The sequence below is a fragment of the Chelonoidis abingdonii genome, chromosome 2 (assembly GCF_003597395.2).
Source record: "Chelonoidis abingdonii isolate Lonesome George chromosome 2, CheloAbing_2.0, whole genome shotgun sequence".
NCBI lineage: Eukaryota > Metazoa > Chordata > Testudines > Testudinidae > Chelonoidis > Chelonoidis abingdonii.
Genome location: NC_133770.1, coordinates 37830917 through 37853902, shown reverse-complemented (window position 1 = coordinate 37853902; position 22986 = coordinate 37830917). Strand labels below are relative to the sequence as shown.

The window sequence follows — 22986 nt, the reverse complement described above, 5'->3', positions numbered from 1 at the left end:
CCATTGTTCTCAGCCACCCCAGGACAGACTGAACATAGATCCACTCCATTGACACAAGTACTGCTCACCGCCAATTTAGAACCCCACCATACTGGGTGGTCTCCTATTGCCCAAGCCGCTATAGAACGGTGAGAATCCAAACATGCTACAGATGGGTATAATCCTGCATCTACCAGTGCATGGGCATTCCAGTTTCTGACCAACGATGGGGAAACCTTTGCGTTGACTAACCGTAAAGCTTAAATGCCGTAACTCGCCAGACAACGATCATATGCCAACGACCGATGAGTATTGGAAAAGTTGGGGACGTGCCCAATTTCAATACTCTACATAGACCTACCAGGGATGCAGTACGCAGTGACACTGCCAAGGGTAGCGTATTCCCATGCGGGGTGTATGAATTTATGTACGTTTTTTTTTTTTCTCTTCGCTAAATGACGCCACTGGTGAAGTCACTACAGACTGGGAGATATGCAGTTGCCTAACCTCGATGAACGTGGCCATTTTTTTCATGACCTCCTCGGCCGACACCTCAGAACACCTGAAAGGTCTTGGAGCGCATCAGGCACGGAGGCGACTAACTGTTAAGGCCAAAAGTGTCAGATCAGGCCAAAACAGAGTAGAGTTACTCTTGGGACAACCAGGTGGTCAAGGAACCATAAACCCCCTACAGGCCAAGGTGGACAGCTATCCCAAAAGTGCCTGTCCCCAAAGCGAAGAAACAGGTCCAATCCTTTTAGCACTTGGCCGGTAATTACAGCGATTTGTACCCCACACACAAATCGCTGCCCCAACTGACCAACCTGACCAAAAAGACCCAACCAATGCTGTTAGTGGACTCAATGAGTGTCAGAAGGCCTTTACCCCTTAAGGCTATGGCTCATGTTGACCCTGTGCTAAGCCCCGGACTTTGACCACCAATTCCTAGTAACCACACGATGCATCTGAAGCGTGGTATAGGAGCAGTTCTCATGCAGGAAGGACTGGATCACAACTCCATCCTGGTCGTGTTTCTCAGCAAGAGAACCTGTTGAGAGAGGATCCACGGTCTGGTCAGTGAAAGAATGCTAGCCATTGTGTACGCCTGGAAAAGCTAACGCCATATTGTTGGGCGACGGCGGTTCCAGCTAACAAACTGACCAGCTGCGCTAAAGTGGCTTCAATACTGCCAAGGGAACAAAAAAATCTTCTTCGATTGGAGTTAGCTCTCTCCAAGATTTGATTTTGAAATTCACACATTTCAGGAGCTTCTAACAAAGTCGCTGATGCACTCTCTTAAAGTTCCGAATCACGGTAACCAAGTTTTAATAAGCTGTCATCTGTAGTATATGGCACTGTGTTATTAATCTGGTTATTATAAGTTCTGTGAAGAACTTATCAACGGCCTACCGTCCCACTGTCTGTGATTTGGGGGGCGGTCATAAACAGGATAGTCTAAGGTTAATGTTTCACCTGGAAAGGGTTCAAACGTATTACCTTGACGAGGACCAATTCAGGATTACAGATAAGACTTTAACTTCTTGGGTGGAGGGAAGTTTTGGGTGTGGGTCTTTGTTCTGGTCTGTTGTCTCTCTGTCTGAGGGTTATCACGCTGTCTCCAGCTCCATTCTGTGTTCTCACTTGTAAGTAACAGTAGAAAGACAATATGGCTTTTACATTGTTCTTCTGTTATTGGCAACTGTGGTAAGTTTGCTGAATGTATTATAATGTAATTTTTCTGATAAGGGCTGTTTATATTTTTATAAGTTAACAGAGCCCTGGTATTATTCATCTGATTAGCAAGAGACGATTTTATGTCTTTTCTTTTTTTATTAAGCTTTCTTTTTAGACTGTTTGATTTCTTTCTAGTTGACGGCTCAAGGGATAAAGATTCTGTGGCCAGGATTACTGTCCTGTCGGGAAAGCTGGAGGGGGAAAAATAGAGGGGGGAAGGTGAATTGTCCTCTCTGTTTGTAATTCAAGGAGTGTTAAGTACAAGTAATCTTCCAGGGTAACCCAGAGGAGGGAAGCCTGGGATAGGTAAGAGGGGGGAAGGAAGTGGTGTATTCCATTGTGTGAGACTCCAAGGCAATCTGAGTCTTGGGGTCCCCAGGGCAGTTGGGGACCAAGAGTTTATCAACAACTCAGAGTTTTGATTGTGTGTAGCATATCAGATCTAAAGCTGGTAATTAGCTTAGAAGTTTCAATGCAGGTACCCAACTTTTGGATCGGCTAAGGTTCAATTTGGGAATTTACACCTTATGACAACTAACTTTTGTAAAATACTTGGAGGTTGTTCAATACAAAACACTGAGAAGTGCCAAAGTTATTTGTATTTAAATGGCTTTTCCCCCTTGTCTGACTGGCTTCTAATTACCAGTCTATAGCCTAGGCTGCCTTCAAAGAGAGAGAACTACACCCCCATACTCAACTTCTTTCTCTCTCGATTGCCTTTTTATTCTTTTGCATGACATAACCGTCTGTTGAAAAACCACTACTGATCACCAAGCGCTCCATGCTTGCTGCGAAGAGCCTGCCCTAACTAGTATTCATATTCCCAATGCTTCCCTGTAGTGCTGGAGAAGTGGGTACCATGGCTCAGGGCCACCCAGAGGGGGGGGAGTGGGCATTTGCCCAGGCCCCGGGCTCCACAGGGGCCCCAAGAGAACAGCGAGCTCCCGCCGAGCCTGAACCCCCTCCGCCCTCACTCGCGAGCCTCAGCAAGAATCCAGCAGCGTGCCCTGAAATAGCAGTCCTGTGGCTCCGGCAGACTCCTGACGCCCCAGCCCTCTCCCTTACACGTGGCTTTGAGCAGGGCAGGAGCCAGGAGCCCGCACAGGACCACACTGCAACCGCTGTTCAGGGACACTGCTGGATACGATGCACTAAGGCTCCGGTGTGAGCGGGGTGCCAGGAACAGAATGTGTCGGGGATCTAAGGGGGTGGGCAGTTGGGGGCAGGAGTAAGTCAGGTCAGATAGGGGGCAGGCTAGGCTGTTTGGGAGCACAGCCTTCCACTCTAAAAGCTCATCCGCAGTTTTGAGGCTTCAGAAGAGCCAAGCTGTAAGCTTTTTCCATAGGCTACCATCCGTTGTACTTCTCCAAATAGCCAAATATAGCATATCAATTTCAGTTGCATACTGGGAGATTCAATGTCAGGGAGAGTAAGCTTCATTAAAATTAAGCCACTGGGGAGGGATCAACAAAAAAAAAAAATGGGGGAGAAGAGCAATATCCTACACCACGCACCTCCTCCTGCCCAGACCAAGGAGACACGCCTCCCCCCTCCCCCTCCTCCTGCTGTCCTGAGTGCCTTCAGCGGGGTTATGTTCAGCTGGTTTCACAACTTTTTTGTTCTGGTACCCTTTCGCATAGCAAACCTCTGAGTGTGACCTGCTCCACCTATATGAAAACACTTTTTAATATTTAACACTATTAATATAAATGCTGGAGGCAAAGTTGGGGTTTGAGGTGGAGGCGTGAAAGTGTCACAACCCCCAGTAAAATCTTGTTGACTTCCCTGCAGGGTCCGAGCCCAGTTTTGAGAGCCTGGGTCAATTTAATTTTAGGACCCTGTGTTCATTCACATGCATGTGCTATATTTGAGGCATGTCAGTGTCACAACCATAGCTCATCCCAGATTCTGGAACGAGCTCAACAATGCTCAGTTTGTGGGAGCATGTACATACGCTATACTAAAAGACACCCTAGGTTTATTTTTCCCAGGGTTGCCCCTGGCGGGGAGCATGTGGGGCAATTTGCCCGAGCCCCGCAGGGGCCCCCACGAGAATACAGTATTGTAATTTTTTTTATGGAAGGGGCCCCCAAAATTGCTTTGCCCCAGGCCCCCTGAATCCTCTGGGCGGCCCTGCCATGGCTAACAAGCAGCTAGTGCAGGCTCATGGCAGTGGTTGGAGTGGCACACCAGAAAACAAGACTTACCTGTGAGAGGCAATGGCAGCCAGGTGGCAGGAAGGAAGGGAGATTAGATTGGTCAGCGAGTGGGCACTTGTCTTTCAGGAAAACAGATCACAATCCAGCTCTAGTTACAAGGAAGACAGGCAAGTGTGGGAGGTATATGTACTGGTTGGGGGCCGGATTTTCAGGAGTGCTTATGGCATACACCTGCCTGTCTGATCACTGGTTTGGCGATTGAACTGTGGGAGCTCTATTGCCTGGGGCAGGGATTAAAGGGGTAGGCTTTTTAAAAAAAAAAAAAAAAAAAAAAAAAGGTCAGAATTGTGGCTAAGAATCTGAACTGTTAGAGAACAGCTTTCAGAACCTTTTGGGGATCCTATCTGTATTGTCTGTGAATTTAATATTCTTCTTAAAAAGATGCAAAAAAAATGGTGCATATGGGATGGAGAAAGTGAGATGTCCCTACAAAGAAAGCTGCATCATACATATTGGCAGATACAAAGATAAGTATTGGTGTATATTCAACTGTAGTGTGAAATGTGCACAGGATAGCAATAAACACAAAGGCTGCTTAGTTCTCAACACTGCATTTTGTAAAGGAGCTCTTTAGAAGGGAAGAGAGTATTGAATGATGCGGAAGTGTAGCAAAAATGTGTGGCAGCTTGCTCAGCAATGAAATGAAGATGTTGTTGTTTAAGATCTAACTGGAGGCTGTTGAAGTAAGGTATAGCATTACAGCCTCAAGCCAGGGGTTAGATCATGTATCTGGAAGTCGATGGTATGGTACAGCAGTGTACTGCCTGGGTGCAGTCCATTATGCATATGCTTTTATGGACAGGACTTGCTGCTTTGTTTCCTGATTTTACATATTTAAATAAATGCTTAAACATGATTTTTACAATCCCCCCCCTTGCCTCCTTTTAAATGAAAACAAAGAGACATCAGAAAATGAACAGTTCACCTTTTTTTCAAACATCTTCCATGTGGGAAGGATTTGAGGAAATAATATAAGACACCTGTTGCCAAAGGAACAACATGTTTGCAGCAGGCTGTGCTGTATCTCTGTATACTTTGCTAGTTGGCTGGACCAATTAATGATTAGTGGACTGGGTATAAATGTAAGTCCACAGGGTTCATTTTCATGCAGTGGGGTGTGGTGTGCAGAGTGTCCCTCTCTGCACTCAGGATTTACCCTTAACAAGCAAAGAAAAGCTTGCAGTTCTAGCTTTAGTTTGGTTTCATTACACTTGTCATAGAGCAGGGCATTGGTGAAGCAAATAGTAACCTAAGCTACCATGCACAGGAAGGATTCCTACCGTCATTGACAAGTTGCTTTCAGTTTATGCAGGCTGTAGGTTTTTCCTGAGAGTGGAGGAGGGGGTTGGAGTGAGGAGGAATGGGAGTGTCAGATGTATAACAGACAGGAAACCTGCAGAGGTACTGTCCTCTTACTCCATGCACAAGGGACTGACTTGCCATTGTGACCAGCAGGGTGTGCAAGGCAACATAATACTGTGAAGTTATTCAAAAAATGAGGCAGGTCCTGCTTACAGTCTCTCACTCTGTCTGTTTCAGGGGAAAAAACACACTAAGACGACAATTAAAAGTGAGAAATCTCAAAATGCAGATGTAATGTGAATACTGGCTGCTGATTTCAGATTTGATTGTATTACGTAAAGAAAACTACTATGCATGTAAAAAGAACTGGCCTAACTTTGATAGCTTGATCAGGGAATAATGTTTTGTTAAGAACATAGTTTCACAGCTTTCTGTGATTGTTTTAAAAGTCATGTGTAGAGTCCTGCACAACCAGTGCTGGTTTTAACTGCAATTCTGTGTACAGATAGCAATCGAAGATATGGGGATGGGCAGATTAGTGGGGGCAGCATACAATGGGATAGTGTCTGTTGTGCCACCATTTTATTCTGGTTAGAGAGTATGGTGCTTATTCTTTTTTATCAGAGGGGTAGCATGTTAGTCTGGATCTGTAAAAGCAGCAAAGAGTCCTGTGGCACCTTTGCTGCTTTTACTCTTTTTATACTTTTTAAGAATAGGGTAACCAGAGAGCAGGTGTGAAAAATCAGGACAAGGGGTGGAGGCATAATAGGTGTCTATATAACACAAAGCTCCAAATATCGGGACTGTCTCTATAAAATCAGGACATCTGGTCACCCTATTTAAGAATAAGCCTGTGGAGTTGCTGGCTGGGAACATGTAACTGGTCACTGAGTAGCCGACCAGGATGTTTTCCTGTGCTTATTTTCCACATACCTGTGTGCTTGGTTAAATGTCTTTCCCATGCTAATCAGTCAGCAAATAGGTAGTGCAGGATTTTTGTGTGTACTGATCAGGTCAGTCTCAGATGGCCCCTACATAGGGTGGGCATTGCCACATCCCCAGAATACTGGATACTCCGATACTTCCAGGAATTGCATCAGTCCCCCTCCCCCATCAGCATGACCTTGCATGCACGGTCACGCTGCATGAAGGATGCCATTGCTGCCTCATCCCCTGCATGTGGTCATGTTGGAGGGCAGAGCAGCGAATTCTTCAAAATGGCATTGTCAATTCATGATCCAACACAAAACCATGTCCAGTTTTATTTCTGTACCAGACAGAGGACAAAATTATATTTTTTTAAAAGGACTGTCTGGCTTAAAACTGGGTGGATGGCCTGCCTAACCCTACACTACAATTTTAGCCATGTTGGGAGGGGGTCAGTTAGAACATAGCTATCTCCAAACGTGGATCCAGCACAGTTCTGTTTGGTATGGAATGGTCCATTGGGTGGTCAGCATGACGTGCAGTTACAGTTACTCTCCCATCTGTACTAGAAAATGGAACCATGTAGTAACCAGTCTGGGGTAACCAGATCCTCCGACATGGCTGAAGTTGCAACACAGTTAGGCCCTCAGATATCTCACTTCAAAGTTGCATATTGGTTGCAGAAATCGCAGCCACTTGATAGATAATGAACACCTGGGCCGGCTCTACAGGTTTCGCTGCCCCAAGCAGCGCTCAGAATTGCCACTGCTGGCGGGCGGGGCAGTCCCTGTGCCCTTAGAGCGGCCCTGTGCCCTTAGGGCGGCAGGCGTGTTTCCGCGGCGAAGGCAATTCGGCGGCAGTTTCTATGTTTAGCTGAAGCCGCCACGGACAACTAAACATAGAAGCTGCCGCCAAATTGCCCTCACCGCATAAACGCGTGTGCTGCGCTAAGGGCACAGGGACTGCCCCCCCCTCGCCCGCCCTCTGCAGCGGCAATTCGGCATGCTGCTTGGAGACAAAACAACAGGGACTGCCGCCCCTTGCAGAATGCCGCCTCAAAGCACCAGCTTGGAATGCTGGTGCCTGGAGCCGCCCCTGATGAGCACTGAAGTCTGAAATTAGCTATCTTCATCCATTTAAGATACAAACTGAATCTGCTGTGCTCGCAGTGGGGAGGAAAATGCATCTGGACCTTCACTTTTCGTAAACTAAAGAGTTTTGCTGGCATTACTTGCAGGAGCTGCTCATATGTCTGGTGGAAAGAATTCATTGGCAACTACTGACTCAGCTACCATCATCAATCACCCTGCACCCGTTGGCTCCCCAGCAATGCAAGTCAGCCTACATGATATGAGATGCAATGTGTCAGACCTTCGGCTGCAGCTGCGTCAGATGAAGCAGCTACAGGTATGGTCACATCCCTTCATTTGCATGAGCACGTCCCAGTTTTGAAAGCCTTTTCCTGTGGATTAGAGTGTAAGACGTTGTGCCTTTCAATGCCTTTTCTGTCTTCTGCTGCTTGGGTAAGTGTTGTTTTAAGTACTACTGCGACAGAGAAAAAGGAAAAGCAAAAGGCACAAAGACACAGGTACAAACCGTTATAACATATGCATCTTTCACAAGGAAAGTATCTCCCTTTATAGTATGGTTAGAGCCAGAAAAATAACTTCTTGCCTATTATTATTAGTTATTAAATCAATATTTATAATACAGTAATCCCAAAAGTCTCCAGGTAGATCAGGTCCCCGTTGTGCCATACATAAACATGTATGAAGATGCAATCTCTACCCTAAAGATCTAGGATAAAGATCTTATCACCTAGTAGTTTTCACCCTCCTGAATGAACACTTCAGCTATGAGGAAGCCAAATAATAATTTTGGGTCTGTGAATGAGCTGTACAATTTTTAGGGCCTTTGATTTTCAAAATCCAAAAGGAGGTGGCAACCTCCTGTAGGACAAAAAGAAAAAGAATCATGTAGTAGGAGCTAAGAAGACTGTTTCTGTATTTGACCAATGCTTTCATGACCTACACAGTGTCAGCACTTCAGAGACAATGAGAAACAATTTGAGAGAGATTCTTAAATGTTACTGATAACTGCAGATTTCAGTTCAGAAGTCCTAGCAGGCTATGTGACACACACACTCATTTTACAGTATATAAATACATACTGCTCACCCCAAACGCTGTGGAAATATTTGTACAATTCTTTGGTCCTTTGCCTAACTGGAAGCTGAAGGACAAATGCAGCATATATATTAGATAAATACTTCATCACAGGAAATGTAAAATTTATTCTTGTAAATCCATCTGGATAGAGGAACAGCCAGCTAACATTCTGCCATTCAGGACACCCCGCCTTGAAAGTGACCTCAAATCTTTTTGCAATTCTGGTTTATTATTATGGAACAGAGTGTTATTAGCACAGATTAGAATACACAGTATGCTCTGCCTTTTGCCCTCTTACCTAGACAGAAAGTGTAGTATTGGTGACTACTAGCTGAGGAGGGGACAGGAGAGTCAGATTAATAATAGTAAAGCGAGTGCACCTGTGAATGAAGAGGTCGTCCTATATCCTTTGCTTAGCTTGCTGGAGAGGAGGAGTTGGGGTCAGGCAGGTGATTTTGTGTATGCTGCTATATCCATATGCTTACTTTTTCATTTAGGCTTGAATAAATCCCTGGAATACAAATGCATTTTAATATATTTCTTAATAGTGTTGCCCATCTATTTGCAGATATCAACATATCTTGTATACCCAGCTGGATATTGTGTTACACTTCACAGTCTCTCTCCCAGGAAGTAAATTTGCATTATTGTATCATATATGTACCTTCCAGGGCAGCCTCTGAGAAAGGTTTCTAGGACTCCGCAGCCATTTATGACAAGTTACCCCCTCCATTTATTTCAGTGCAGTTCTCTTAGTGGTCACTCCGGTAGCGATTGGGCATATTAACAGTCCTGGGAAGTCCTGTGTTTGAGATATCCTGTATGTTACTCACACAGACTATTTTAAAATTACTATAATGGAAGATACTCTGTCATAAGTTAATGGAATGCAGCAGTTTTTTCCCTCATGTTCTTTAAATGGAGCTAACAGTTTTTCAGACAGATACTGGTTTAACCCAAAAAGACACCCTCTATTTACAAATCACACTTCTGCCTGAAAAGACATCAAAGGAAAAAAGCATTTTTCTCTTTTTCTCCTGTTTATTTAGTTCATATATTTGACTTCACTTTGTGTTTTGTCAGTTTCGCTATTTCTGCTGTACAGTCAGTCAATTTTTTCTGTTATTTGTAGGTCTTTCACATATCAACAGAAAAAGAAATAATTCTGAAGGATTAGAAAAAATAGTATTTATTTGTATTACCAGAGCACCTAGGAGCCCCAGTCATGACCAGGATCCCATGGTGCGAAGCACTGTACGAACACAGAACAAAAAGACAGTCCCTGCTCCCAAGAGCTTACCATCTGACAAGCACAAAAATTGGCATGTTGACTCAGGGACAGATGCAGTACTTGTAATAATTTTTTTAAAAAATTGGCACACCACCAACTCAGAATCTAGTCTTCAAGGTACCGTTAATTAACATAATGGAATCCTAGAGATCGGAGATGAAAAAGACCCATTAGTTCACACAAGCCCTGTGTAATGAGATCTACAAACCCCATACTGAACGTAGGCAGGGTAGTAGTGACGAGAGTCTGTCCTATTTACAAGCAAGGAGCTTGATCACAACCCCATGCAGCTGCCAGAGCTGCCAATCATGGAGGCAGCTCCCCCACCCCCCAGCTGTGACAAAAACAGCCAGGAGACTGCAAGTCCAAAAAGTGAAGGCCAGACAGACTTAACTGAAGGTGAGGGTCCAGGTACTGTCCTGAGAGAGCAGACTTAATCTTAAGCGAATCCACATGTTCCATAGAATCTCTATGGATAGAAATTTCATGCTCTAATAAAAATATAACATTAAGGATCTATTATCAACCACCTGACCAGGACAGTAATAGTGATGATGAAATGCTAAGGGAAATTAGAGACGCTATCAAAATTAAGAACCCAATAATAGTGGGAGATTTCAGTTATCCCCATATTGACTGGGAACATTTCACTTCAGGAGAAAAGAACTCAAATGTGAAGTTGCAGAACTATTAACTAAGGTTGTAACCTGTCCTTTAAATCGGCTTCGATACCACTGACTGGAAGTAGCTAATGTAACGTCAATATTTAAAAAGGGGTCTAGAGGTGACCCGCAATTACAGGACTGGTAAGTCTAACATCGTACCGGGCAAATTGGTTGAAACAATAGTTAGAATAAAATTTTCAGACACACAGAAAAACATAAACTGTTGAGCAATAGTCAATATGGTTTCTGTAAAGGAAATCGTGTCTTACTAATCTATTAGAGTTCTTTGAAGAGGTCAACAAACATGTGGACAAGGGGGATCCAGTGGACATAGTGTACGTTAAATTTCCACAAAGCCTTTGACAAGGTCCCTCACCAAAGCTCTTATGTAAATTAAGCTGTCATGGGATAAAAGAGAAGATCCTTTCATGGATTGAGAACTGGTTAAAAGACAGGGAACAAAGGGTAGGAATTAATGGTAAATTCTCAGAAGGAGAGGGTAACTAGTGGTGTTCCCCAAGGGTCAGTTCTAGGACCAATCCTATTCAATTTATTCATAAATGATCTGGAGAAAGGGATAAAACAGTGAGGTGGCAAAGTTTCAGATGATACTGAACTACTCAAGATAGTTAAGACCAAAGCAGATTGTGAAGAACTTCAAAAGATCTCACAAAACTAAGTGATTGGGCAACAAAATGGCAAATGAAATTTAATGTGGATATATGTAAAGAATGCACATTGGAAAAAATAACCCAACTGTAACATACAATATGATGGGGCTTAATTTAGCTACAACGACTCAGGAAAAAGATCTTGGCATCGTGGATAGTTCTTCTGAAGATGTCCATACAGTGCGCAGAGGCGGTCAAAAAGCAAACAGGATTGTTAGGAATCATTAAAAAGGGATAGAGAATAAGACTGAGAATATCTTATTGCCCTTATATAAATCCATGGTACACCCACATCTCGAATACTGTGTACAGATGTGGTCTCCTCACCTCAAAAGATATTCAGCACTAGAAAAGGTTCAGAAAAGGACAACTAAAATGATTAAAGGGTTTGGAGAGGCCCAGTACGAGGAAAGATTAAAAAGGCTAGGCTCTTCAGCTTGGAAAAGAGGAGACTAAGTGGGGATGTGATAGAGGTGTATAAAATCAATGAAGTGAGTGGAGGAACAGTAAGGAAAAGTTGTTTACTTACTCCCATAATACAAGAACTAGGGATCACCAAATGAAATTAATAGGTAGCAGGTTTAAAACAAATAAGAGGAAGTTCTTCTTCACACAGCGCACAGTCAACTTGTGGAACTCCTTACCTGAGAAGGTTCTGAAGGCTGGGACTATAACAATGTTTAAAAGGGAACTGGATAAATTCATGGAGGTTAAGTCCATAAATGGCTATTAGCCAAGAAGGGTAAAGAATGGTGTCCCTTGCCTCTGTTCATCAGAGGATGGAGATGGATGGCAGGAGAGAGATCACTTGATCATTACCTGTTAGGTTCACTCCCTCTGGAGCACCTGGCATTGGCCACTGTCGGTAGACAGATACTGGGCTAGATGGACCTTTGGTCTGAGCCAGTACGGCCGTTCTTATGTTCTTAGACTAAGGAGGCTGAGTCAAGAGAAGCTGAGATCACCCAAGAGAGGGTGACACCTTGCCTATGCTGGCAGAACTATCCAATGCTAACAGTTACTGCTAGCAGCAAGTATAACCACAGGCAAACTGAGGTCAAGGCTGTGCCAGCCCACTGATTAGGGATTAACTATCATTAATGTATGTTGATTTTTGTATCAAAGGTTGACTAAGGTCAGATATTTTTCCTACTACTGCAGTATGTTCTTCCACTAAGGGACTGATTTTTCAGAACTGCTCAGCAACTTCAGTTCCAATAGATGTCCAAGAGTCTGCAGCTGCTCAACACCCCTGAAAACTGTACGCCTGTGACTTGTCCTGTGGTCTTCTTTTTTTATTTTAATTTTTTTTAATTTTTTTTTTGCTAACTGGTGGTTTGTTCCAACCCCCATTTTCTATCGCAGACCTTCTGCCACCAGATCTGTTTGCTTCACTCTCTGTGCTCCTCTCCATCCTTCCCTCCTGCTTCCCCTTTTCCTCAGGGTCTGTTGTCCTCTTCCTTCTCTCCTGATCCTTTGAGTCTAACTCATCCCCTCCTGCCATTCCCCTCATCCCACCACTGTGCGAGATAATCCAAAGAGCTATATTAAAAGAACATGAAGTTTGTAAGATCAAGAGTTAGGAAATGCCAGAATTCAGGTCCCCATGCAACCTTAATATTCTTTTAACATTGTTTTTTTAATGTAATTTCCAAAGTTTTTTTTTTAAAAAGCAAACCTGAAATACAGAAATTATTCCGATTTTACATAAACCGTTTTTTAAAAACAGATTGTATAAAGTCGAGTGCACACTGCCACACTAAGCACGTTAATTCGGCGGTGTGCGTCCATGTACTGAGGCTAGCGTCGATTTCCAGATCATTGCATTGTGGGTAGCTATCCCATAGCTATTCCATAGTTCCCGCAGTCTCCCCCACCCATTGGAATTCTGGGTTGAGATCACAATGCATGATGGAGCAAAAACAGTGTCGTGAGTGATTCAGAGTAAATGTCATCACTCAATCCTTTCTCCGTGAAAGCAACGGCAGACAATGCATTTGCGCCTTTTCTCTGGAATTGCCCTGGCAAGACACCATAGCATGTAACACCATGGAGCCCGTTTAGCCTTTTTTCACTGTCACGTATGTGTACTGGATGCTGCTGACAGATGCGTACTGCAGTGCTACAACAGCAGCATTCATTCCTCGAGGTAGCAGAGACAGTTACTCTACCACTCCATTCACCATCTGCCTGCTTGGAAATTGGCGTAGCGATACCATCATATTGGTACCCGGTCTGCTGCTGTCATGGGTGCTCCTGGCTGGCCTCGCTGAGGTCAGTGGGGGCACATGGACAAAATGGGAATGACTTCCCAGGTCATTCCCTCTTTATGTTTTGTCTAAATGAGTCAACCTGCCTAGATATAGTGGCAAGTCTACTAAAGATCAGAGAGCACAGCTGCTCCAGGTCAGAGCCCAGAACCGCTGAAATGATGAGCTGCATGCCATTCTAGGGTGCCCCTGCACAAACCCACCCATTGCTTCCCTCCTCCCACACCTCTCCTGGGCTACCGTGGCAGTTATCCCCCCATTTGTGTATGAAATAATAAAGAATGGCAGATAACAAACACTGACTTTTTAGTGAGATAAATGAGGGAGGCAGCCTCCAAGCTGCTATGATAGCTCCAGCAGGACATCTCCCATTACTCATTAAAGGGGGCGGGGGAGGAGCACAGCCTCCACTGCTATGATAGTCCAGAATCTCCATTAGACATGAAAGGGGGGAAGGAGGAGAGGAGCTCAGCCTCCAGCGCTTATGATGAAAGCGGTTATCATGCCCTATTGCACATCTGCCAGGACTGAATCTCAGGAACACAAAGCTTAAAGAAGGATGACCGGGAGTCATTCCCATTTTTGCCCAGGTGCCCCAGCCGCCTCACCGAGCCAGCTAGGAGCACTCACAGGAGAATGACGAGGACGGCTATCAGTCATTTTGTACTGTACCATCTGCACGGGAGGGAGGGGAGAGGTTGCTGCTGTTTACGCGCTGGCAGCACCTGTCTACCAGCAGCATCCAGTAGACATACGGTGACATGAAAAGAGCGAGAAACGATTTTTTCCCCTTTTCTTGGGGGGGCCCTAAACTAGTGACATATTCCCTGAACACTAGCGACAATGTTTTTGACCCTTCAGGCATGGAGTCAGGCCAAGAATGCAAATGCTTTTGAGACTGCAGAACTGTGGGAGCTCGAGTCTCAGTCCCTCCTCCATCCCTCCATGAGCATCCATTTGATTCTTTGGCTTTCCGTTAGGTTATCACACAGAACTGTTGAGTCCCTGCTGTGGCCTCTGTCTATCATAGCCTGGAGATTTTTTCAATGCTTGTCATTTCATCTTCTGGAACGGAGCTCTGATAGAACAAATTTGTCTCCCCATACAGTGATCAGATCCAGTATCTCCCGTACGTCCATGCTGGAGCTCTTTTTGGATTTGGACAGCATGGCCACCTGTGCTGATCAGCTGTCCACGCTGGGCAAGCAGGAAATGAAATTCAAAAGTTCGCAGGGCTTTTCTTGTCTACCGCCGCTAGTGCATCCAGTTCAGATTGCTTTCTAGATGGTATAATGGTACACTGCGCGATAGCCAGTCGCCGGGAGGCCAATACCATCGATTTGCGGCTCACTACCCTAATCCAACATGGCAATACTGATTCAGTACTACTCCCCTCATCGGGGAAGGATACAGAATGGTTTTAAGAGCCCTTTAATATCGATATAAAGGGTTTCGTTGTGTGGACGGGTACTTGCAGGATTAAATGATTTAAATGCTGCTAAATTCGGTATAAACGAGTAGTGTAGACCAGGCCTTATCCAGTGGGTTTCAAAGGTGTTTACTGACAGCAGAGGAACGTAGAGACTTGGGACTCGTGTTCAGTTCCACGTTTTGGAGGGGAGTGTACTGTAGTGGTTATAAACCAGGAGTCGGCAACCTTTCAGAAGTGTTGTGCCGAGTCTCCATTTATTCACTTTAATTTAAGGTTTCGCGGGCCAGTAATATATTTGAACATTTTTAGAAGGTCTCTTTCTATAAGTCTATAATATATAACTAAACTATTGTTGTATGTAAAGTAAATAAGGTTTTTAAAATGTTTAAGAACTTCATTTAAAATTAAATTAAAATGCATAGCCCTTCTCCCCGCCTTCCCCCCCCCCGACGAGTGGCCAGGATCTGGGCAGTGTGAGTGCCACTGAAAATCAGCTTGCATGCCACCTTCGGCACACGTCCATAGGTTGCTTATCCCTGTTATAAACTATTCTGCCCCTGTGCCCATAGTCTGTCTCTGTCTTACTCTGCTCCTATCCACAGAGCCCTGCGCAGATACAAAATTTATGTCTGTACATATAAATCTTGTATCCACGCAGGGCTCTGCATATCCAACCCCCCATTCCTTGACTCATGTCCTTTTCTTCTTTGCACCTATCCAACTCCTTCCCCTTCTGTGGCTCCAGTCCCATTCCCCTTCTGCATGTATGTATTCACTGCATCTCCTAGTTCCTGCCTGCCACCTCCATGCCTATCCATCCCCCTACACTCCAGCTTCTGCTCCTCATTCCCTCTGCTCTTATTGACTCTATCACCACTCAGTTCCTTCCTTTGCTTCTTCCTTTGCTCCAACACCCTGTCCTCTGGCTCCTGCCACCCCCCCCCCACACACACACCCCGTTTACTCCTTTCTTACTCCTCTGCATTCAGGTCACATGTTTCTTCCTTCTCCTCTTCGCTGTCTGGGCACCAGCCATGGGAACATTGAGAGCACAGAGGAGAGGCTCTCAGTTTCTGTGTGCAGTGCCACTGCTGTCCCTAGCAGTCAGGGATGAGCAATTACAGAGAAAGTCTTGGGGCAAGGCTACTTTACGAAATTAATTTGACCTAAGGTACGTCGACGTACAGCCACTGCAGTAATTGAGTAGGTTTTATAGATCCATGCTACAGTCTTTGTGTCAGTGGTGCACATCCTCACTAGAAGCACTTGCACTGATTTAACTGAGTGTGGGGCATTGTGAGACAGTTTCTGAAAGGCAGCCGCAGTCAATGGAAGAAATGCAGTGTCTACAATGACACTGCATCAACCTAACTACATCGACTTAAGCACTGTGCTTCTTGTGGTGGTGGTGGTAAGTCAATGTCGTGGGCGAGTTACATCCGTAGGAGTTACATTTCAGTGTAGATGCTTTCAGAGTTAAGTCGACATAAGCTACCTTACGTCGACCTAACTGTGTAATGTAGACCATGCTTTGATCACCCCTGCAGCTCTGGGATGGAGCATGCTCAGAGCAGACCAAGTTTCTGCTGTGTGTGACCTGAGGTTTTTCAGTGGTTTATTACTTGGTTAAATTTTAGATAGTAAAGATGCATCAGTGGCACCATCGTGACCCCTCCAGCCAAATTTCAAGACCCTGGCCTGAAGCATAAAGGTGGTAGAGCTTCTCAACAAAACAGCTGCAAGAATTTTTGTTTAAGAGGGCCAAAATAATTTATTTTCTCTAGTCTTGTTCTCAAAAATGGCTGCACTATTTTAGCTGGAACTTTTCATTACATAAATAAGTATTAATAGATTCAGCCTGAGGCAGACGTCCGGCATGAGAAACTGCAGCCGCAGTGGTAAAAGACTCTCAAAGTTATAAGCAACTGAAAACAGGATCTCGTAATGGGAAGTGTTGGGCAGTCTTATCAAGCGGTGTCACTACCTGTGTCACCTGTAATAATAATAAAAAATATGAAACCTAACATGACATGTGCCTTCCATTGCCCTCATCATTTTGCTTTTATCATTGAGGCAATGTGATCTAGTGCACTTTGACTCCAGAGACGTGGATTCTGTTCCTGACTTTGCCACTGGCCAGCTGGGTGACCTTGGGCATGTCAGGTCACCTCTGTGCCTCAGTTTCCCTACCTGTAAGATGATAGTTATCTCTTTTGTTAAGTTCTTTGAGACCTATGGTAAAAAGTGCTATAGAAGAGGTATTCTATATAGGCTATATATAGTTATTTATTTTTTTATGTTACCCTTCCTTGACCTCTGCCCCGACCTCAGGGTTCAAATATGCATGTATATGAGCTATGAATAAAGAGACAAGTTCCCAAGTCTAGATGCCTTGCACCACAGCATATTTGTGTGTCTCAAACTACCATGCTGGCCTACACCAATGTAAATCAAAACACTGATCCCACACTGAGCGATAACATATACAAAATGATTTAGTATGGAATTTAGCAGCTGCAAACTTTTAGATTTCCATACAATTTAAAAAAAAAGGAAACATTTCCAAACTTTTCTGACTAATCCTCACAGCCTAAACACACTGGACACCCAGAGCCTTATCATTGAAGAGCTAACATTCCTCTCAGTGTGCATCCCACTGATGTTAATGGGGAGGTAGGAGTGCACAGCAGAGGACAGATTGGATAATACAAATCTGGAAAGCCAGAAGCAATGTATTGACTTGTCTATTTAGTTTTTTCACTGACTGGAAAGATGAACAGTGACATAACAGGCCTTTTCTATTTCTGATTTCTATTTTCCTTCCTAAGTCAGCTTCTGAGGTGGTTTTGTTGTCTTGAACATCTTTGAACCTTACCATCTTTGCAAGACTGGGTGACTATTCCCAGGCATTTTAGGCAGTAGCATTTCTTTTCAAGTTATAGTGTTAATGCTCTTATGAAAACTGTTGTGTTTTTGTTCAGTAAGGTGGAAATCCAGATAGGGTTTGGAAATAAAATCTTTAAGTCAGTGGGAAGTGCTTAAGTCACTAGACTCCTAAGACACTTAGGCACTTTTGAAAATTTTACCCTGTATCTAGAACATTGCTAGGATCACAGAATCATTCTCATGCCTACACAGATCCTAAATGTGCTAACTGGACAGAGCCTCACTTACGACTTTTCATGTTGTGACCTCAATAAAACTGAAAGTAGGAGACCCTAGCCATGGAAAGTCGGTAATATCGGGCCTTCCGGGGGGCTGTTACACTTGGAATTCTATTTGTAATAGTGTTGAGAAATGTTTACTGCTGAGACAGAAGATAATACCCCAGTGCTGAACCTAAAGATAGATACAGTAACTCTTCGCTTAACGTTGTAGTTATGTTCCTGAAAAATGTGACTTTAAGCGAAACGATGTTAAGCGAATCCAATTTCCCCCTCAGAATTAATGTAAATGCAGGGGGTTAGGTTCCAAGGAGATTTTGGGGGGACAGACAAAAGACATTATATACTGTACTGTACTGTGGTGGGGAGGTGCCCTGGTTCACGCCTGGGGCTCAGGGCTGGGGGTACAGGGTCTGGGAGGGAGTTAGGGTGCACGAGGGCGCTCAGGGTGGAGGTGCGGGGTCTGGGAGGGAGTTAGGGTGCAGGAGGGCACTCAGAGTAGGGATGTGGGAGGAGGCTTAAGGCTGGGGCAGACAAAAGATGCAGAATACTTACCTGAGGCAGCTCCTGTTTGGTGCAGGGGGTGTGCAGGTGGCTCTGCGCAGTGCGGCACTGCCCCCATGGCCACGATTCTGGGAGCTGTGATTCTGGGAACTGCCCCCCATCCCCTCAGCAGGCAGGGCCACCCAGAACATAGGGCTTTAGGGGCTGCAGGGTTCTGGGCTAAGGGGGCCCTGGGGCCCTGCCTGCAGCTTTAAAGCCCCTATCAGAATGCGGCCCTGCAAGCACGGGCCAGAGGACTCAGGAGGAGCAGGGGCAGCCGCATAGCCAGCGTCCGGAGAGAAGTGGAAAGAGCTCCGCCTGGGGCTTATGGAGGGGAGCCTGGAGCAGCCTGTGAGTGGGGCAAGGAGGCCTGGCCGCTCACATCCCCCAGCGCCAGCTGCAGCTACCCCTGGGCTGGGGCCGGGACTGCGTGGAGGGGAAAGGGGCGCCTCGGGGTGTCAATGCACAGCTGGCTGGAGAGGGGCTGCGGATCACCTCGGGGTCTGGCTGGACACTGCCTTCCACGTTGTGTCAGATCGCAGGGGCAGGGGCAGGTCCTGGTGCACTGGGGAGCCCAACAGGCTGAGGGCGGTGGCGGAAGCGGGGGCTGACGTGTGAAGAGGTTAGGACATCTGCAGCTTTGCCGAGTGACCAAGACATGGCTCCAAAACTTCCATTGGCCTTTGGGCCACCTGTATCCAGATTAATTCAGTTATAAATGCTTTGGGGCAGAGGAGAGAGCCAGGGCCTGCTCACCAAATAACCTGGCAACAGCCCCATTCCTGCAGTGGAAAGATCAAGGGAAAAATAGCAGATCACCTCCTTCTTCCCAACACTGTACCCATGAGGGAAGTAGGCAGAAGGATTCAGTGGAAAGGGTACAGACCTGGGAATGAGTAGAACCTGGGTTTTGTGCCCAGCTCTGCCACTGACTTACTGTGTCATCTTGGGCAAGTCAGGGTGGCTCTGTCTCTTCGTTTCCCCATCTGTCACAAGAGTATAATGAAACTTTCCTCCATTTGTAAAGCATTTGAAATCTATGGATATAGCCTGCTACATACATGCTCCAGGAGGGGGGCGCAAGGTGGAAGTTTCGCCTAGAGTGCAAAATATCCTTGCACTTGCCCTGGGGACACCCTGACATTAGCCTTCCCCTTCCTCCCCCCACCCCCCCAGCAAGCAGGAGTCTCTGGGAGCAGCTCCAAGGCAGAGGGCAGGAGCAGCACATGGCAGTGCGGGAAGGGACAGCTGAACTGCCTGCAATTGACAGCCTGCTATGCGACTGCAGCACAGGGAACTTAAGGGAGCGGGGAGCTGATAGGGATGCTTCCAGTCCACGCTGGTTCCAAGCCCCCACCAGCTAGCTGCAACGGGCTGCTCTTCCTGCAACCAGTGAACAAAGCAGGCAGCTGCCAAACGACATTAAAAGGGACCATTGCACAACTTTAAACGAGCATGTTCCCTAATTGATTAGCAACCTAACAATGAAACAACGTTAACCAGGACGACTTTAAGTGAGGAGTTACTGTACTTCATCTCCTCTCCCCAGCACTCCATGCCCAATGAAGAGCAGTTGGAATTTCTTAAACATACTTGTGAAAGAGTGTATAAGTAGTGCTCAATGGGCATATAAGTGGAAATTGCTCAGTGCCTATATACGAGTCACCCAGGGCCTCTGTAATTTGCAACATCTTCTAATAGAAGATTTTTACTTGTAGTGTGAAAAATTACATCTTAAAGAGCAGCTCTTCTCTAAAAGACACTGCTGCTTTAAAGGAAAATGTGATAGGTTTGCAAGTAAAAAGATGTTTTTTTTTTTAACTGTGAGCCTGGTGAGCTCATCCTGGGCAACATAGCCAAGGTGGGTTCTTTCCTTTTCCACTAATGAAGATTCTCCAGGCCAAAGTAGGTATTTAGTGATATCTGTGCACTGTAATTATCTTCCAATTATGATCTCAGTGACACCTGTGGATTCCCAGTGCCTTCAAACCATTTTGTACAAGTGTAACTGATTGACCCTGTAGGTAAAATTCATTGCACAATTAATGCACAAGTAGAAGTATGATCCAGTTCACGCTCTCCTAACTGTTTCGGCTCTGCAAGGTTAACAGGTATAAAAGATATTACAATTTACATTGCCCACTAAAGTGAGAAGATCTGTGGCTGAGTATGCGCAGATAGCAGATCTCTGGAGAAAGCAGGTCTCCTTTTTAAATAGTCACTTTTTAGAGAAAACCCACATTTTAAAAGTCTCTTTGTTGTTGATGTATATTGCAAATTAGTTGTACGTCTTTCATTCCATCACATTGAGTAGTGTATTCACTGCTTGCAACACTGAGAAGTGCCCCTCAAAGAATGGCATTCAGCTTTCACACTACCTTTCATGATATTTTCAAATGATGGTCCAGCAAGTTTAGTGACGGACTAGTAAGAGGCATATACAGAAGGGAATCATGCCCTTTAGTGTGACAGCTCCCAGAGGAGCAGCTGCACTCTTATTACACGGCACAAGGCAGGAAGCTCATCACTGATATTTTATAAAACGCCTTCTAATGGCACGTTGAATGATGTATAAAGGTTTCAGTCCCTACAGAAGTATGCGGTGAAATTGGTGCCAGACATAGTACATCATAATGAAGTCTACACATTCTGTTTGTCAGCTTGCTACTGTTAGTCAGACACACGCTTTAGAAGTTAATGGAATTTGTGCTCTTTCTCCCCTTCTCCTTGACATAACATTTATGGATAAAGTTAATGGGGGAGGGAGTATGTTCATTCAGCTGTAGCGCTGTTTATCCAAACCTATTTCTCAGAGCTGCAATGCGTTCAGTTGCCAGGGATGTTAGTCAGGCAGGAAAATTGAAGTTGATTTCTTTTGTGCAACAGCTGCAGAACCAGGAGATGCTGAGGGCAATGATGAAGAAAGCTGAGTTGGAAATCAATAGCAAAGTGATTGAAACAGTGAAGAGGCTGGAGGATCCTGTGCAGCGACAGCGCATCCTGGTGGAGCAAGAAAGGCAGAAATACCTCCATGAAGAGGAAAAGATTGTGAAGAAGTTATGGTGGGTGGGGAAACCTCTCCTAGTGTTTTGAGCTTGTTTGTTGTTCATGCTTGACTTTTTCCTTTATAGAATATTGCTTTCACTGTGGGACTGCTCATGTGGGTAAGTGCTACTTAGCATTCACACCTTTTTCTTCTTTACATATTTCCATGCACTCTCATAGGCTGAGAGAGAGCAGGGAGAGTCTGATTATGGCTGTAGAATTATATCTTAAGTACAGCTGGGAAAAGAATAGATTTTTTGGTTTGCTGGCACTGCTGAAAAAGCGGGGGACGGGGCATGGAGGGTTCATTTTGAGACAAAGCAAAACCCAATTTTTTTGAAAATTTTAAATCAAGTCAGAAAAAATTGTTTTGGGTTCACTGAAATATTTCATTTAGATTTCAACCATTTTAAAACATTTGGTTGGTTTTTAAATGAAGTTTCAAGGAAATTTTGAAACAATAATTCATTTTGAACCAAAAATCAGAATATTTCATTTTTAAAATGTCAGAGCAAACCATTTCAATTTTTTTAGCCTTTTTTAAACTGAAATAATTTGGCAAAATCAACACAAATTCACAAAAAAAATTGATGTTACCAAATCTGCATTTTTCACCAAAAAAAATTCAACCAGCTCTATTCTAAGTGACCAAACATTGTGCAAATCAGTGTCCTCTAACTCGGTGAGGGTTCTTAGCTAACTGATGATGGTTAGGTTCCGTCTTCAGAACTCCCCATCCATATGCCCACAACAAACATGACCCCTCAATTTCAGACACTGTCTGTGGCCTCCATGTACCCAGATATTAAATAAGGTGTAATTGTAAAAGGAAAGAATAGGAGGGACTAAATTTTCTTCAAGAGAGAAAGAGGTGCAATGGGAGATAATATTCTTAGAGTTAAATACTGTATAGAGACAGTGTTCTATAGTGCATGCTAGGATATCTCATGGAATGGGCACTGATAATATGGGATGTGGGGGACTTGAAAAGGAAAAATAAACGTTAATTAAAATACATTATGTCAGTTATGTTAGTTCAGGGAAATTCTATTACCTGTGTTATACAGGAGGTCAGACTAGATGATCTTAATGACCCCTTCTGGCCTTGGAATCTGAGTGCTCCTCTTACCATTGTCTGCTGGGATCTTCCATGCACACCCCTACATTTAGAAGAGTATTTGCAGGATGCCATAATTTAAGACTATGTAGAAGAGGCTTATTTTCTCAAGTCTTTGGCTTACTGAGATTGATGATGGCCAGTGATTTAGTGCAGCTCTGATTTTGAAAATGTGATGCAATTGGGATCTAGCTCAAAAAAAAAAAAAAACAGTAAATGGTCTAAATAATTCTAACACTGAGATTTTGTAAGATACTATTTAATTAATTAGTTTTTATTGCTGATCCAAATGTATATCTGGCCACACCTGAAATATTGCTCCTTTATGTATAGAGAAACTTTATAATCAGCTTCTCACTGCAAACATTAATCATGGTACTCTACCATACCAGCAGTTCTGATATTTATAAACAAAGAGGGAAAGAAATCTTCTGTGTTAATATATGTGTTGTCAAATGA

At 44.4% G+C, this 22986-nt stretch overlaps 1 protein-coding gene across 11 annotated transcripts in view; it reads left to right on the top strand.

Annotated features, from left to right (window-relative positions):
- KIAA1217 (KIAA1217 ortholog) overlaps positions 1 to 22986 on the top strand; it is a 531225-nt gene that overhangs the window by 461375 nt on the left and 46864 nt on the right. For all 11 annotated transcript variants that reach the window (XM_075062285.1, XM_075062284.1, XM_075062283.1 and 8 more), the window contains 2 exons: positions 7399 to 7568; positions 21252 to 21427. In XM_075062285.1, coding sequence (XP_074918386.1) covers positions 7399 to 7568; positions 21252 to 21427 — 346 coding nt within the window. The remainder of the gene's footprint in view (positions 1 to 7398; positions 7569 to 21251; positions 21428 to 22986) is intronic.